Below are 13,920 nucleotides of genomic sequence, written 5' to 3'. Positions count from 1 at the left end.
GGAGTAAAAATGTGCTTAACAAGTCACATAATAAGTTGCATGGACTCACTCTGTGTGCAATAATAGTGTTTAACATGAGTTTTGAATGACTACATCGTCTCTGTACCCCACATACACAATTATCTGTAAGGTCCCTCAGTTGAGCAGTGAATTTCAACCACAGATTCAACCACAAATACCAGAGAGGTTTTCCAATGCCTCGCAAAGAAGGGCACATATTGGTAGATAGGTAAAAATAAAAAAAACATCAATTTGAGCATGGTGAAATTATTAATGACACTTTGGATGGTTTATCAATACACCTAGTTACTACAAAGATAGTGACATCCTTCCTAACTCAGTTGCCAGAGAGGAAGTAAACCGCTCAGGGATTTCACCATGAGGCCAATGGTGACATTAAAACAGTTTAAAGGCTGTGATAGGGAGGATGGATCAACAACATTGTAGTTACTTCACAATGCTAACGTAAATAACAGCGTGAAAAGAAGGAAGCCTGTACAGAAAAAATATTCCAAAACATGCATCCTGTTTGCAATAAGGCACTAAAGTAAAACTGCAAAAAATGTGGCAAAGAAATGAACTTTATGTCCTGAATACAAAGCGTAATGTTTTGGAAAATCCAACACAACACATCACTGAGTACCACTCTTCATATTTTCAAGCATAGTGGTGGCTGCATCATGTTATGGGTATGCTTGTCATCGGTAGCGCTGAGCAATTAATCAAAATGTTGGTTCTTTTTTGTTTTTTAAACAGCTAATTTATGGACATTGGTTCAATTATTTGAGTTCCATTTCATTCTGCTCATACCCGAACTGTGCAATGTAGTAGGGAGTTGTAGTTTCCAACAGGCCAATGTTCTACATAGTTTAGCACAGAACTTGATAATTAACCACAATTACCATAATCCATTGCGCTCCTACCTGTCCGGTCTGTTTATTCTACGCCTGCTTATATAAGAGACAGAAGAATGCTCGATCAGGACGGATACATAGAGAGCAGTTGCTTTGCGAGGTATTTTTACCTGAAAATACATGATCTTAGTGATTGATAGTTGGTATTCAGCAGTCATAAAAGTATGCTTTATTTACTTTGAAGAACTACTAAAATAGTGATTTTGGCAGACAGCATAGGCAGCAGCTCTATAGAGATGAGATGATGACTTGGAATGAAATAATAAAGTCATTGAATAAATAAAATGTAATATACACAACTAAAATATTTTATTCAAGTAAAGTAATTTTAATAAGTGATAAGCAGTAATGGGCAGTCAGTATCATCATGCGACTCGTATGAATAGTTTTATTCTGTGTTGTTACTGCATTCAACCTACATAATGCATAGTGCATTTCATGTAAAAATAAAACAATTGAAAACTTAATCGAAATCGTGATTGTTTTTGAATAATCGAACCGAAACCGAATCGACCTCAAAAAGAACTAATCGTTCAGCACTTGTCATCTACAAAGGCCAGGGAGCTTTTATAGGATAAAAATATATGGAGTAAAGCTAAGCACAGGCAAAATCCTAGAGGAAAACCTGGTTCAGTCTGATTTCCATCAGACACTGGGAGAGAAATTCATCAGGACAATGACCTAAAACGCAAGACCAAATCTACACTGGAGTTGCTTACCAAGAAGACAGTGAATGGCCTGTAGTAGTTATGGTTTTGACTAAAATCGGCTTGAAAATCTATGGCAAGAATGGCTGTCTAGCAATGATGAACAACCAACTTGACAGAGCTTGAATAATTTTTTTAAGAATAATGAGGAGATATCGTAGAATCCAGGTGTGCAAGACTCTTAGAGACCTACCCAGAAATACTCACAGCTGTAATAGCTGCCAAAGATGATTCTAACATGTATTGAGTCAGGGGTGTGAATACTTATGTAAATTAGATATTTCTGTATATCATTATTAATACATTTGCAAACATTTCTAAAAACAGATTTTCACTTTGTCATTATAGGGTATTGTGTGTAGATGGGTGAGAATTTTTTTAATTTAATCCATTTTGACTTCAGGCTGTAACACAACAAAATGTGGAATAAGTCCACGGGTATGAATACTTTCTGAAGGCACTGATAACAGTTGTTTCAACTGTATTATATGGGTGCTCCTCGATCAAACGTGGTGTGGCAACAATATGATTTAACTGTGAGTGATGTCACTCAACATGCCACTGTATGACCAACCTGTCCCATCTCCCTGTCTGTCTACAGGTGAAGAAGATGGCAGTGGAGAAGCAGGGGAGTCAGACATGGATGGGCATAGTGAGTCCAGACACCCAGCCATAGGACCAGAGGATTGGGATGGACCAAGTAAGTTTACGTCATTTCTCTCTCTTCTGGTGGTTGTCGTCTGGTTGTCCGGCAGTTATCTGACATCCCTCAACCAGAAAGCCATATTTCAACCAGGAAGTTACTTTTTTTTATGACATCTAATGACATATTTTGCCCACTGGGAATGGAAAGCACCTGGTAGGATGAGTGCTTTCAAATCTACCAGAGAGGGAAAGAGCAAAGCACATGTGATATAAGCCGCAAAAGTCTCTAAAGTTGGGATAAAATGTGGCTCCTAACAACAATAGATGAAAAACTGGGAAAAGTGATGTGGTGAGCTAAATGAGTATATTATCACCATTGAATAGTAAGTTAGCGTACCAGTGTTGAATGGGTGTATGAAATTGCTTTGCTCTTAATCTTATTGTATATGTGCTTGAACATAGAATGGAACCCCAAAAGAAAGCTTATAATATTATTTTTTTACTATATTTATTTGCTCTTTAACATCTCATTTTACCATGCAGATTCCCCTTGCTGTTCTTCACAAGGGTTTAGAAAAATGGTTGTATCTTGTTTTTTTGTTCGTCTTAAAAGTCACTTCATCAAAGTGATGGATAATACATCGAACAAGATAGCAACACAGCAATTACTGTTGAGGGCATTATATCCACATTGCTGAACACACAAAATATGATTCCCTTCTAATGCATATGACCTTAAGAATTTATTGTAGCAGGTACATACGTTTATAAAAGTGGGATTTGGACAAGTTGTGCTGGTGCTGAAGCCCCCTGCGGTGTGTATTTTATACTGACAGTGAATCAGTGTTATCGGCCCCTATCAGATAATGCATTTATCATTAAATTTTACATTTGCATTTAAATCTGAGGAAAGAAATGAGCATTGCTGGTTAAAGATTAGAGAGGCTGGGCCGACAGTAATAAAACATCACTGTGATCAGTCAGGAGACAGGGCTGAGGGGGTCAGCGCTCAACTCTGGGGGCCACCATGACAAAAAGACAGCAGGTATCACATGACGAAGAGAAGGCCCTTTGGGCCGGGGGAAAACGCTGAGCTTAAAAATACTGCTGTCTTTGAAAGGGAGATAGGATGGGATGGGAGCTCTGACTGGCTGTAATTATACACCGATATCTCTCTGTCTCTATTCTCTATTCTCTCTCTCTCGCTCTCAGGACATCTCTCTTTCTCTCTCTATCTCTTGCACTCTCTCTCTCTGTCCTTAGCCGTCAGAATATTGAGAATTACAGACTCATAACACTGACTGCTGGACTGACTGGGGGTTGGGGGTGTTCAATAGGGAGAAAACGTTTGAAACTGAGTAAGGTCCTACCTAACTGAACTACCTGACTGAACTTGTCCAATACTAATAGAGATTTCAGTTTACTGTTGCCAAACATTTTGATACAGTGTGCCCTAATGAACATGACCCTGGATTGTCTGCCTCATACTTAGAGTTTTTTTCAAACTCTAACTCCAGAAACATGACTTCAGATGAGATAGCACTATTGTCTCACGGACCACTCCTACATACAGGCATGTATCTATCTACCTGGTCAAAGCCCCAAGGACCCATACTCATATATGTTAGTATATCATCATTACTACACTATCTACATAATGAATATCATTTTGTTAGGATAAGGTGCACTCCCTCTCAGTTCCAGGTAGTCTCATTAGTATTTCTTAAGATCCTTTATGTTCTACTAGTCCATGAGAGAGACATAGTTTCAGAACCAGATGTGGCTGCCACTCCTTCTGTTGTCTTTGTGGGCAGTGGGCAAGAAAGGAATCTTTGAGCATAATAATGCCATTCACTATCCCATCACGCCTGCCATGAAAGGTCATTTCCCTTTTTAATTTTTCCCATTGTGTTGGAAAAGTCAGATGGGCATGTTATAATTTGAATAAAGAGGGAAATCAGACAATCAGATACGAACATTTTGAAATTACATGGCTTCCTGTTCAAAGAGATTAAAAGCAAATGTATTTAGTTTGAGACTGTCTACGCTGTAATCTCTTTGTAAATGTTCAGATAGTGGTAGCATTCAAACTCTCTTTGTTATTTCTTGGCTTAAGTTTAAGCAGGTGCGATAAAGATCAGCATCGGATCATTTTTAATCACTCAGTGTGTGTATCTGAATAGGACGTATAATGGCTGTTACGTCCTCACCTGTCTTTGGTTTTCCTATCCAACCACCCCTGGACATTTTCCTCTGTCGATAAAATGACAAAAGCAGCCAACAGTACATTCTCTAATTGATCTTTTCATCGTTATGTACCGTGTAAGGATGAACACATATCAAGTGTTGCAATATAGTCGTTTAGAAGACTCTTTGATCCAAAGTTACTTACAGAACAGTTGACACGGACAGTGGCACATGTTTATGTGGCCCATGTAGGAATCGAACTCACAACATTGGTGTTTCCAGCACCATGCTAACCCACAGCCATGGGTGTTTCCAGCACCATGCTAACCCACAGCCATTGGTGTTTCCAGCACCATGCTAACCCACAGCCATTGGTGTTTCCAGCACCATGCTAACCCACAGCCATTGGTGTTTCCAGCACCATGCTAACCCACAGCCATTGGTGTTTCCAGCACCATGCTAGCCCACAGCCATTGGTGTTTCCAGCACCATGCTAACCCACAGCCATTGGTGTTTCCAGCACCATGCTAACCCACAGCCATTGGTTTTTCCAGCACCATGCTAACCCACAGCCATTAGAACTACTAGTTTCCCAGTGTTCCTTCCTGTATAGAATGACAGTAGAACCATGTGACTCATTAATCTGATGGGTGTTCTGCCTCTGAAGTCAGTTCTCTCATAGAACAGAGAACACCCAGGGAGTTCTCAGTATAACCATGTCATCCCTGAAGCAATCAGCACAGAGATCTGCTGTTTCATGTTCATTTGGCGTCATGGATATTTGAAATCCATGTACTATAATGGGAGATAAACCTGACTGTGAAGTACTGCTATTCTTCACTCATTTCCATGGACTACTTTGTCTCCGATACAGATCTGTCGCTGTTCCTCAAGGCTAAATGAGAGTGGTGGGTTTTAGCTAGCGTTAGCTTCTAATGAACTTCTGCACATTCTAATCTACTGGTCTGCTCTTATGAGCCACACCCCCGTGAAAAGACATGGAAACTCAGTTAGCTTCAGAGGAGGCTCTCTCTCGTTGCTTCTCGTGTGGTTTTGTCTCGATATTGTACAGAGTAAAACGTTCTCCCTACGTTTGGAGGAATGCAGTTGTTAGCTTAGGCTTACATGGCTGATTAAGCAGACTCTGTGATGTATATCTGTAAACATAATGTAATCTTCCATCTTGGTGTTAGCATGATACCATGTCATTTTACTGTTCAAATAAACTAAACAACACGCTGCCTCTATTTGTACTAAGTAAGATATGTCTGACAAACAGTCTTACTTGAAGATAATGCATCCCAGATTGCACCAGCAGCTGGGTGAGAAGGTTTGTGAAGGAAACAGGGGCAGGGAAGGAGAAGGGAGGAGAGCACTAAACACAAACAAGTGAGCAGAAGTGATGATCACCTTGCCCATAATTCTTTCTGCTTGACTGGTCCTGAACAGGCACAGCCCTGTCCACCTACCCTTCTCTCTGTCCCAGCTGGGCATGAGCCACGGTCGGACAGGTTGGGGTCAGCTGAAGGAGTGGCCCTCCGAGACGATGTCCGACGGTCAGACAGGAACAGACCCCTCCCCTATCCACCCACCCCCTTCATCTCCCGCCGGCCGACACCCCCTTCATCAAGTCATCAAAAGCTGCACGGCAAAACATGTCTGTCCTCAGATGAAGACTACAGTAGTCTCACAGTTTTTACTCCGGCCCACCATTGAGTGTGTGCCGATGGCGATGTTCCCGCCTACTGGTCCACACGAAAACAATAACGTTTTAGGTTTTATGCACATATGTCACGCGAGGAGAATTTGTAGAGCAGATGGCCACGATACCGTGGCAGGTGCCTCGACAAATGTTTGCCATCGCTGTGCTGCTATTTATATCATTGTGAAACACAGAGTCACAAATATTTGAGGACTGAGGAACGGACAGGGGGACCGCTGGCCCTCTTTGTTGAGAGTCAGAATGACCACCAAAATAAACAGATTAGGCTTTACAGATGTAGGATGTTAATTTGAGCCAGTTTGCTACAGCAGGAAAATAATCCTGCAGTAACATGAAATGTGAATTATTATGTGCATTATAATTAATGGACATTTTTGTAGGGGTTGATACACTTTACTGTTAGGTCATATTAAGTCTGACATTTTAAAGTGGAAATTACAAACTTTAGAAGCCTTTTTAAACCTCGAATACACTACAAGTTTGCATTTCCTGCTGTGCATCAAATTAAGATCCTACCTCGGTATACTCCAGACGATAATGACCTGAATGCGTCAGGACAAACTTTTTGCCGATACAGTATAATACAGTAGATGCAGTGTAGTAGGACTGTTGTCCAAATGGGATATAAAAAATGCTATGAATTTCCCCGTACACCTTCATGTTTGTGGCTACATAATTATAGCACACTATGAGGTAACTGTGAGACGACCCCAGTCCGCAGGCTGGGACAGCACACTTCCTATACAGATCGTTGTCATCGCACCTCTAGAGGAGTCCATCCTGAACACACACACACACACACACACACACACTGTTAATGAGAGTTCTTCTGGCACCTGACAAGTTCTGCACGGCAACAGTGCATTTTTAATTCTGACTCTGAAGTCTATTAATTGAGGATGTGGTAAGGAAGGAGGGAGGAAGGGGTGCTGGAATGAGAGAAAGAGACAAACTCCGTGCACAGATGCAGATTAGGGCTGCAGAAGATGAGGGTGTAAAAGGGATTTAATGCTAGGATGGATTAGAGAAATCCTTGTAACAATGTTAAATAATTATAGTTCCAGTCGAGATCAAAGCACCATTGATTGAACCCCTCAAGCCTTCAGCACACAGAGTCTTGGAAAGCAGAGATTGGTAAACTAGTGCTCAGACCACTCCGACTGCTCGGGTTAAATTGGATTGGAAATATTAGGATGTAGATGAATCCTTCAGGAGGAGTTTGCAGAGCTTTTGAATGCCGGAAATGTAGCTCGCAAAACCCATTTGAATGGTTTGATACAGATGTAGGATCTTAATTTGAGCCAGTTTGCTACAGCAGGACAATAATCCTGCAGCAACAGGAAATGTGAATTATTATGTGGATTATAATTAATGGACATTTTTGTAGGGGTTGATACGTTTTTCGTAAAGGAAAATCAAGTCTGAAATTTCCAAATGGAAATTACAAACTTCAGAAGCCTTTTTAAACCTCACATACATTACAAGTTCTACATGTCCTGCATTGCAGGACAATTCTCCTGCAACAGGGTATTAAAATGAAGATCATACGTCTGTAGAACGGCCTGTCTGGGCAGAATGATCATAAGACCAGGATGTAGCAACCACCTCATCTGTAGAACTGCCTGTCTGGGCAGAATGATCATAAGACCAGGATGTAGCAACCACCTCATCTGTAGAACTGCCTGTCTGGGCAGAATGATCATAAGACCAGGATGTAGCAACCACCTCATCTGATAGATACATACAGTACCTAAAGCATGTTAAGTTGACTTACAGACGTAGTCTGGACTTTTATTTCAGCAAAGTAGAAAACACTGGAGACTCGTTCAAGTTGTTTATACATTTTTTCCTCAAATCAACAGATTTGGACGTGCATCATAGCGATTCTCTCTCAAAGGGATGTTTTATCTCTCTGTGGTTTTATTCAAAGTGTTTTATCAAGTATTGGAAAAATAATGATGAGATTTCAGATGAAACTATGAACAACAGCTAGGAACTTTGGGAATGAAAACATGGAAACTAAACTGCAATCTCAGCACTCATTTTCTCATCAAGGTTTTTCTGAAATTGTGGGCCATCCCTGGCCCAGAGCAAGCCGTGAATGTGTGGTGAACATCTAACCTGGTACTCCACACTGCAAAATAGAAACTTGCTATGCTCTCTCTACTTCACACTACATTCACTTCCTCACACAGACATACATGTATAGCCTACACACACACACACACACACACACACACACACACACACACACACACACACACACACACACACACACACACACACACACACACACACACACACACACCATGAAAAGAATGTTTGATTGTGTTGATTAAATATTCAACAAGAGATTAGAGAAATCACTTCACTCTTATGCTGCAGTTCTTCCATGCAAATGTACTCACTGATCCGATATACTGTACTAAGAGGCTTTATGGCAAAACTTCACGGTTGTTATTTATATCATCTAAAATAGGACTGAATTAAATTGCTGTTATTATCATTCTAGGTATTTTGAGTAATAGTTTGCCGGCTGCCGGCTGCAACAGTGAAATTAAAATAGTCAATAGATATAGATTCTATTGATTGTCACATTTTTCAAGATAATCACTGTATCATTGGAAAATCACATCTTAATTTTCAGTGTTTCTTTTTTCATGACAGAATTCAATGAGAATGAAAGCTGTTGGTAAATATGAAGCTGAACACAGTTGCTGGCAGTGATTCTGCCCTGGGGGACTTAGTTCCCAATGCTGCATTCTTTCTTTAACACTCTGAATATGTTTGTTCTGCAGTGATTACACCCTCTGAGTCTTCTACTTATTTGGAGAAGTATCACTTAATTGGGTGAATATGTGATTTGTGTATTTAAAATCTGCATGGAGATGTTTCGTGCAAGTTATTTGAGAGGATGTTAGACTATGAGTTACTCAACTGAAACTTACAGGAAGTTGAATCCCTCTGTACTCCATAGGATTTCATTTTGCTGTAAGTATATAAACTATATTTGAGTTTCTTTCTCAGTGCTGCTCCTCCATGATTCACTGAGAGTTCAACAGAATCTTTCTGAGTAGCTGCACTGGGTCATATTTTATGTACATATATTTGCGCTATTTATGGTAACTTTTTGTTTCAATTCCGTTTGAAAACAGAGCACCTCAAGTCATCAATGCATATGGTTTGGCTGTGGGAATGTAAATCTTAAACTTCACCCTCTCTCTCTCGCTCTCTCTCTCTCTCTCCACACACACACACACACACACACACACACACACACACACACACACACACACACGCACACACGCACACACACACACAGTCTCTCCTCCTAGTGAAAGGTATTGATATCAGAGCAGTGGCCCTGTCTCTCAGACAGTGTGTGTGGTGATGAACAGCTGTGTCCGGCTTGGCCCCTGGTCACGCCAATTCCAGCTGGGTTTTGTGTGAAGTTGGGGGGGCGGGCACTGGTTGTCAACTGAATTAAAATACCAAATAATAGTAATAATATTGATAATAAAAAGTTAATAAAAAACCGCATGTTCCTTCCTGATTGTGAGTGTTGTGGTATTCAATTATGCAATTTTCATTGGCATATTAATCATCTTTTCAACAAACAAGCCGGCGTTAATTAAAGCAAAGCATGGATAAAGACGTGTTGCCGGATCATCACTCCGTTTATCACCGTGCACAGACCCGCAATTAAGTCAATTCTGGCTGTGAGATGAATTTCAATGTTCTCCTCGCTCTTTCCTGTGTGTGTGTGTATGTGTGTGTGTGTGTGTGTGTGTATAGATGTGTATGTATTATGGTCAGTGTGTGTGTGCGTGTGAGTACTTGCGTGCGTGTGTGTGTGGTTTCTCACTTGTTTCTGCCATTGTCTGGAGGGAGGGCCAGTAACACTGCATGTCAGAGTGGGAGAGGCTGAATATGTAAGTTGTAAATCAAACCCTCCATAGTAGAAAGTTGTCTTGGTTACCTATTTATTGGAAAGAATGGAAACAAATTACAGGCTACAGCTTTAACCTCACTACCTCCGTATTACAGTTATGATTATACTGCATTATACTGTTGAAAAAACATCATAGTTATTTGTAATTATTGACACGACAATATATCATTTGTGTGTTGGTTCCTAGCTTGGCTCATTGGAAGGAGAGTGGAGATGATTGAGAATCTGTGGAGAGATATACTTGTCCTAATCACAGCTCACTGATCAGCTGCCATTCGTTAACAACCCAGAGAAACCCTGGTGATGTGATGTGAACAGCCAGAGCCATGCAAACACTTGAGTCAGTCAGTCAGTCAGTCAGTCAGTCAGTCAGTCAGTGGGCCACCAGAATAGAGCTCCATCAGCCAGCCATCTGACTGTACACATGTTGCTTGTCCCCGTCCCCGGCTCCTCCGTTGTGGAGCAACTTTATCAGTGCCTGCCGCTCACCCACTTGCTAAACTGGAGGGCCAGCCGCCTCTTAACTTAAACATAAGATCTTTGTGGTTTGAAGCACTCGGCTGCACCGCGCGCAATGAGAATCTGAAAGGCAAACAAGACTCTAGTGTCGGCATTGCCCATCACAAAATCATCACACCACACCACCACCACATGGAAAAGGAAAAACTGTTTCTGCTGCGTTAGCTCGATACTAAATGCACTCAAACAGACTGCTGCACTGGAGCGAGATTCCCTCTCAAGGAAGCAATGGAGAGATGGAGGGAGAGAGAGAGAAAGCGGGTGGAGCGAGAGCGAGAGAGAGAGAGAGTAAGAGAGAGAGTGGAAGAGGGAGAGAGCGTTAGAGAGAGAGAAGTCAAAAACCTCCACATAACAATGCCGGAGAAAAATCAGAACATTTTCCGCCGAAAGATGGGCCATTTCCAAATCCTCGTGCCCTATCAGACAAATTAAAGTAAATCAAGCATGAAATGAAGCAGAAGAGCCCGGAGATAAGGCTCCTTTAAGTCGTTTACAGATTAGGATAGAGAGAGAGGTGCATCTGGTCTCTGGCAGTGAAGGAGGCTAGTTTCTCATTTCACAATAGCAGTCTGTGTATAGGATTACTCTCCCCTGTCACTGACATGGGAAGCAGTGGGGGAAAAGCCATCCACAAAATGTTGCTAAATATGTCCCTAATGTCTCCAACGTCACCGAACTTCACTTGTCTCCCATCTGAACGGGGGTGATATGTTATGTTATAGCATGTCATGGAAGTGAGTAGTATTTTTTTGGTCAATTAGATGTGTTGTTATTTGGGGTGCCATCTATTCTCAATAGTCTTTCCACCACCATGTGACTTAAAATGTACATGTGATTCAGGATTAGCTAGAGCGGATCACATGACTGTGGCAGTCACTTCCTCTGTCCATACTGAGCATGCCTGAAGTCAGGTTGGAGAGAATTCGACAGACTTCAATCCCCATGCTGTATGTTCAAAAGGTGCATATGTGCAGTATGTATTTATTTCACTTTAAATTGAACAAACTGCACTATTACTGTAATTAAAAGATGCAGTTACTGTTACAGTGTATAATTGCCTCATAAAATATGATTTATATTCTAATATTTGTTGTATTTCTTGTTAAAGGCTGTGTATTGAATTATTTTTATAAAATGACATGTGCTGTATCCATTTTTCTTTTACTTTCTGCTCCATACATCCTTCTGCCGGGAGTCATTTTATGGTAATAGATCCTACAGTACAGTACAGTATGTCTGATGATTTATGGTAACAGATCCTACAGTACAGTACAGTACAGTACAGTACAGTACAGTATGTCTGATGATTTATGGTAACAGATCCTACAGTACAGTACAGTATGTCTGATGATTTATGGTAACAGATCCTACAGTACAGTACAGTACAGTACAGTAAAGTACAGTATGTCTGATGATTTATGGTAACAGATCCTACAGTACAGTACAGTACAGTATGTCTGATGTAAATCATTTAGAGACTGGATTGTAATGAGAAAGCCTGTCGGGTGATTTGAAACCCTGTGATGCTCACTCACCTTAACCATCACTTCAACTCAGTGATGCCGTGCTCTACCCGCTGAGCTACAGAGGACCATCTCTATACTATATAGACCTCATGTACTATACATCACCTATACTCCCATTTCCCCTGAAAACACACACACACACACACACACACACACACACCCCGACAGACAGTAGGTGCATGGCTCTTTGATGCCGCCCGTACTGGGCTTGGTGGATTTTGTTTCACTCGTCACATGTATCTGTTCTGGCGGTGATGAGAGGTGGGCTTGGCTGCTATACCCAGTCTGCTCTGAGAGAGACAGGGAGCTGGCCTCATCAGCGGGTAGTTGCTCTCTAAAACCGCCACCTTGACCTTCCCAGCCCAAGTCTTAGGTTTATCCTCTTTATCACACTATCTCCAGGCATTTAAAAATACTCCTGAAACTGGATGATTTAACCCGCTTTTACGCTGTTCACATCAAAACTGGATGAAAAAAAAGCTTAATCCATCTTATCTGTTGACTGTCAAACTGCTCCGGCTAAAACCTACTCACAAAAGACAACTAGGTCACCCAGGAAAAACAGAATTCCTGTTTACGGAAAGTTTGAAATCTGGTAATTGACTTGGGGAAGAGGTTTCAGGAGCTCTTTGAAATACTCCAGTCTGTAACTGAAGTGTTAAATTCAATCCCATAGGTAACAGTTACTACTGTAAATATGTTTGCTACTATAGCCTTGTTTGCTTGATTTGTTTTCATAAATGTACAGTGAGGGAAAAAAGTATTTGATCCCCTGCTGATTTTGTATGTTTGCCCACTGACAAAGAAATGATCAGTCTATAATTTTAATGGTAGGTTTATTTGAACAGTGAGAGACAGAATAACAACAAAAAAATCCAGAAAAACACGTCAAAAATGTTACAAATTGATTTGCATTTTAATGAGTGAAATAAGTATTTGACCCCCTCTCAATCAGAAAGATTTCTAGCTCCCAGGTGTCTTTTATACAGGTAACGAGCTGAGATTAGGAGCACACTCTTAAAGGGAGTGCTCTAATCTCAGCTTGTTACCTATATAAAAGACACCTGTCTACAGAAGCAATCAATCAATCAGATTCCAAACTCTCCACCATGGCCAAGACCAAAGAGCTCTCCAAGGATGTCAGGGACAAGATTGTAGACCTACACAAGGCTGGAATGGGCTACAAGACCATCGCCAAGCAGCTTGGTGAGAAGGTGACAACAGTTGGTGCGATTATTCGCAAATGGAAGAAACACAAAAGAACTGTCAATCTCCCTCGGCCTGGGGCTCCATGCAAGATCTCACCTCGTTGAGTTGCAATGATCATGAGAACGGTGAGGAATCAGCCCAGAACGACACGGGAGGATCTTGTCAATGATCTCTAGGCAGCTGGGACCATAGTCACCAAGAAAACAATTGGTAACACACTACGCCGTGAAGGACTGAAATCCTGCAGTGCCCGCAAGGTCCCCTGCTCAAGAAAGCACATATACATGCCCGTCTGAAGTTTGCCAGTGAACATCTGAATGATTCAGAGGACAACTGGGTGAAAGTGTTGTGGTCAGATGAGACCAAAATGGAGCTCTTTGGCATCAACTCAACTTGCCGTGTTTGGAGGAGGAGGAATGCTGCCTATGACCCCAGGAACACCATCCCCACCGTCAAACATGGAGGTGGAAACATTATGCTTTGGGGGTGTTTTTCTGCTAAGGGGACAGGACAACTTCACCGCATCAAAGGGACGATG

The 13,920-nt window shown here is 41.4% G+C and overlaps 1 protein-coding gene across 2 annotated transcripts in view; it reads left to right on the top strand.

Moving 5' to 3' along the window:
• The window catches only part of LOC106579057 (zinc finger protein ZFPM2), a 184,060-nt gene that overhangs the window by 87,337 nt on the left and 82,803 nt on the right, over positions 1 to 13,920 (top strand). For both annotated transcript variants that reach the window (XM_045701938.1, XM_045701935.1), the window contains one exon: positions 2,223 to 2,321. In XM_045701938.1, the coding sequence (XP_045557894.1) occupies positions 2,223 to 2,321 (99 nt within the window). The remainder of the gene's footprint in view (positions 1 to 2,222; positions 2,322 to 13,920) is intronic.

This window comes from Salmo salar, chromosome ssa02 (genome assembly GCF_905237065.1).
Source record: "Salmo salar chromosome ssa02, Ssal_v3.1, whole genome shotgun sequence".
Taxonomy (NCBI): domain Eukaryota; kingdom Metazoa; phylum Chordata; class Actinopteri; order Salmoniformes; family Salmonidae; genus Salmo; species Salmo salar.
Note: the sequence above shows the minus strand (reverse complement) of the source record. Positions and strands in the feature narration are given on the sequence as shown.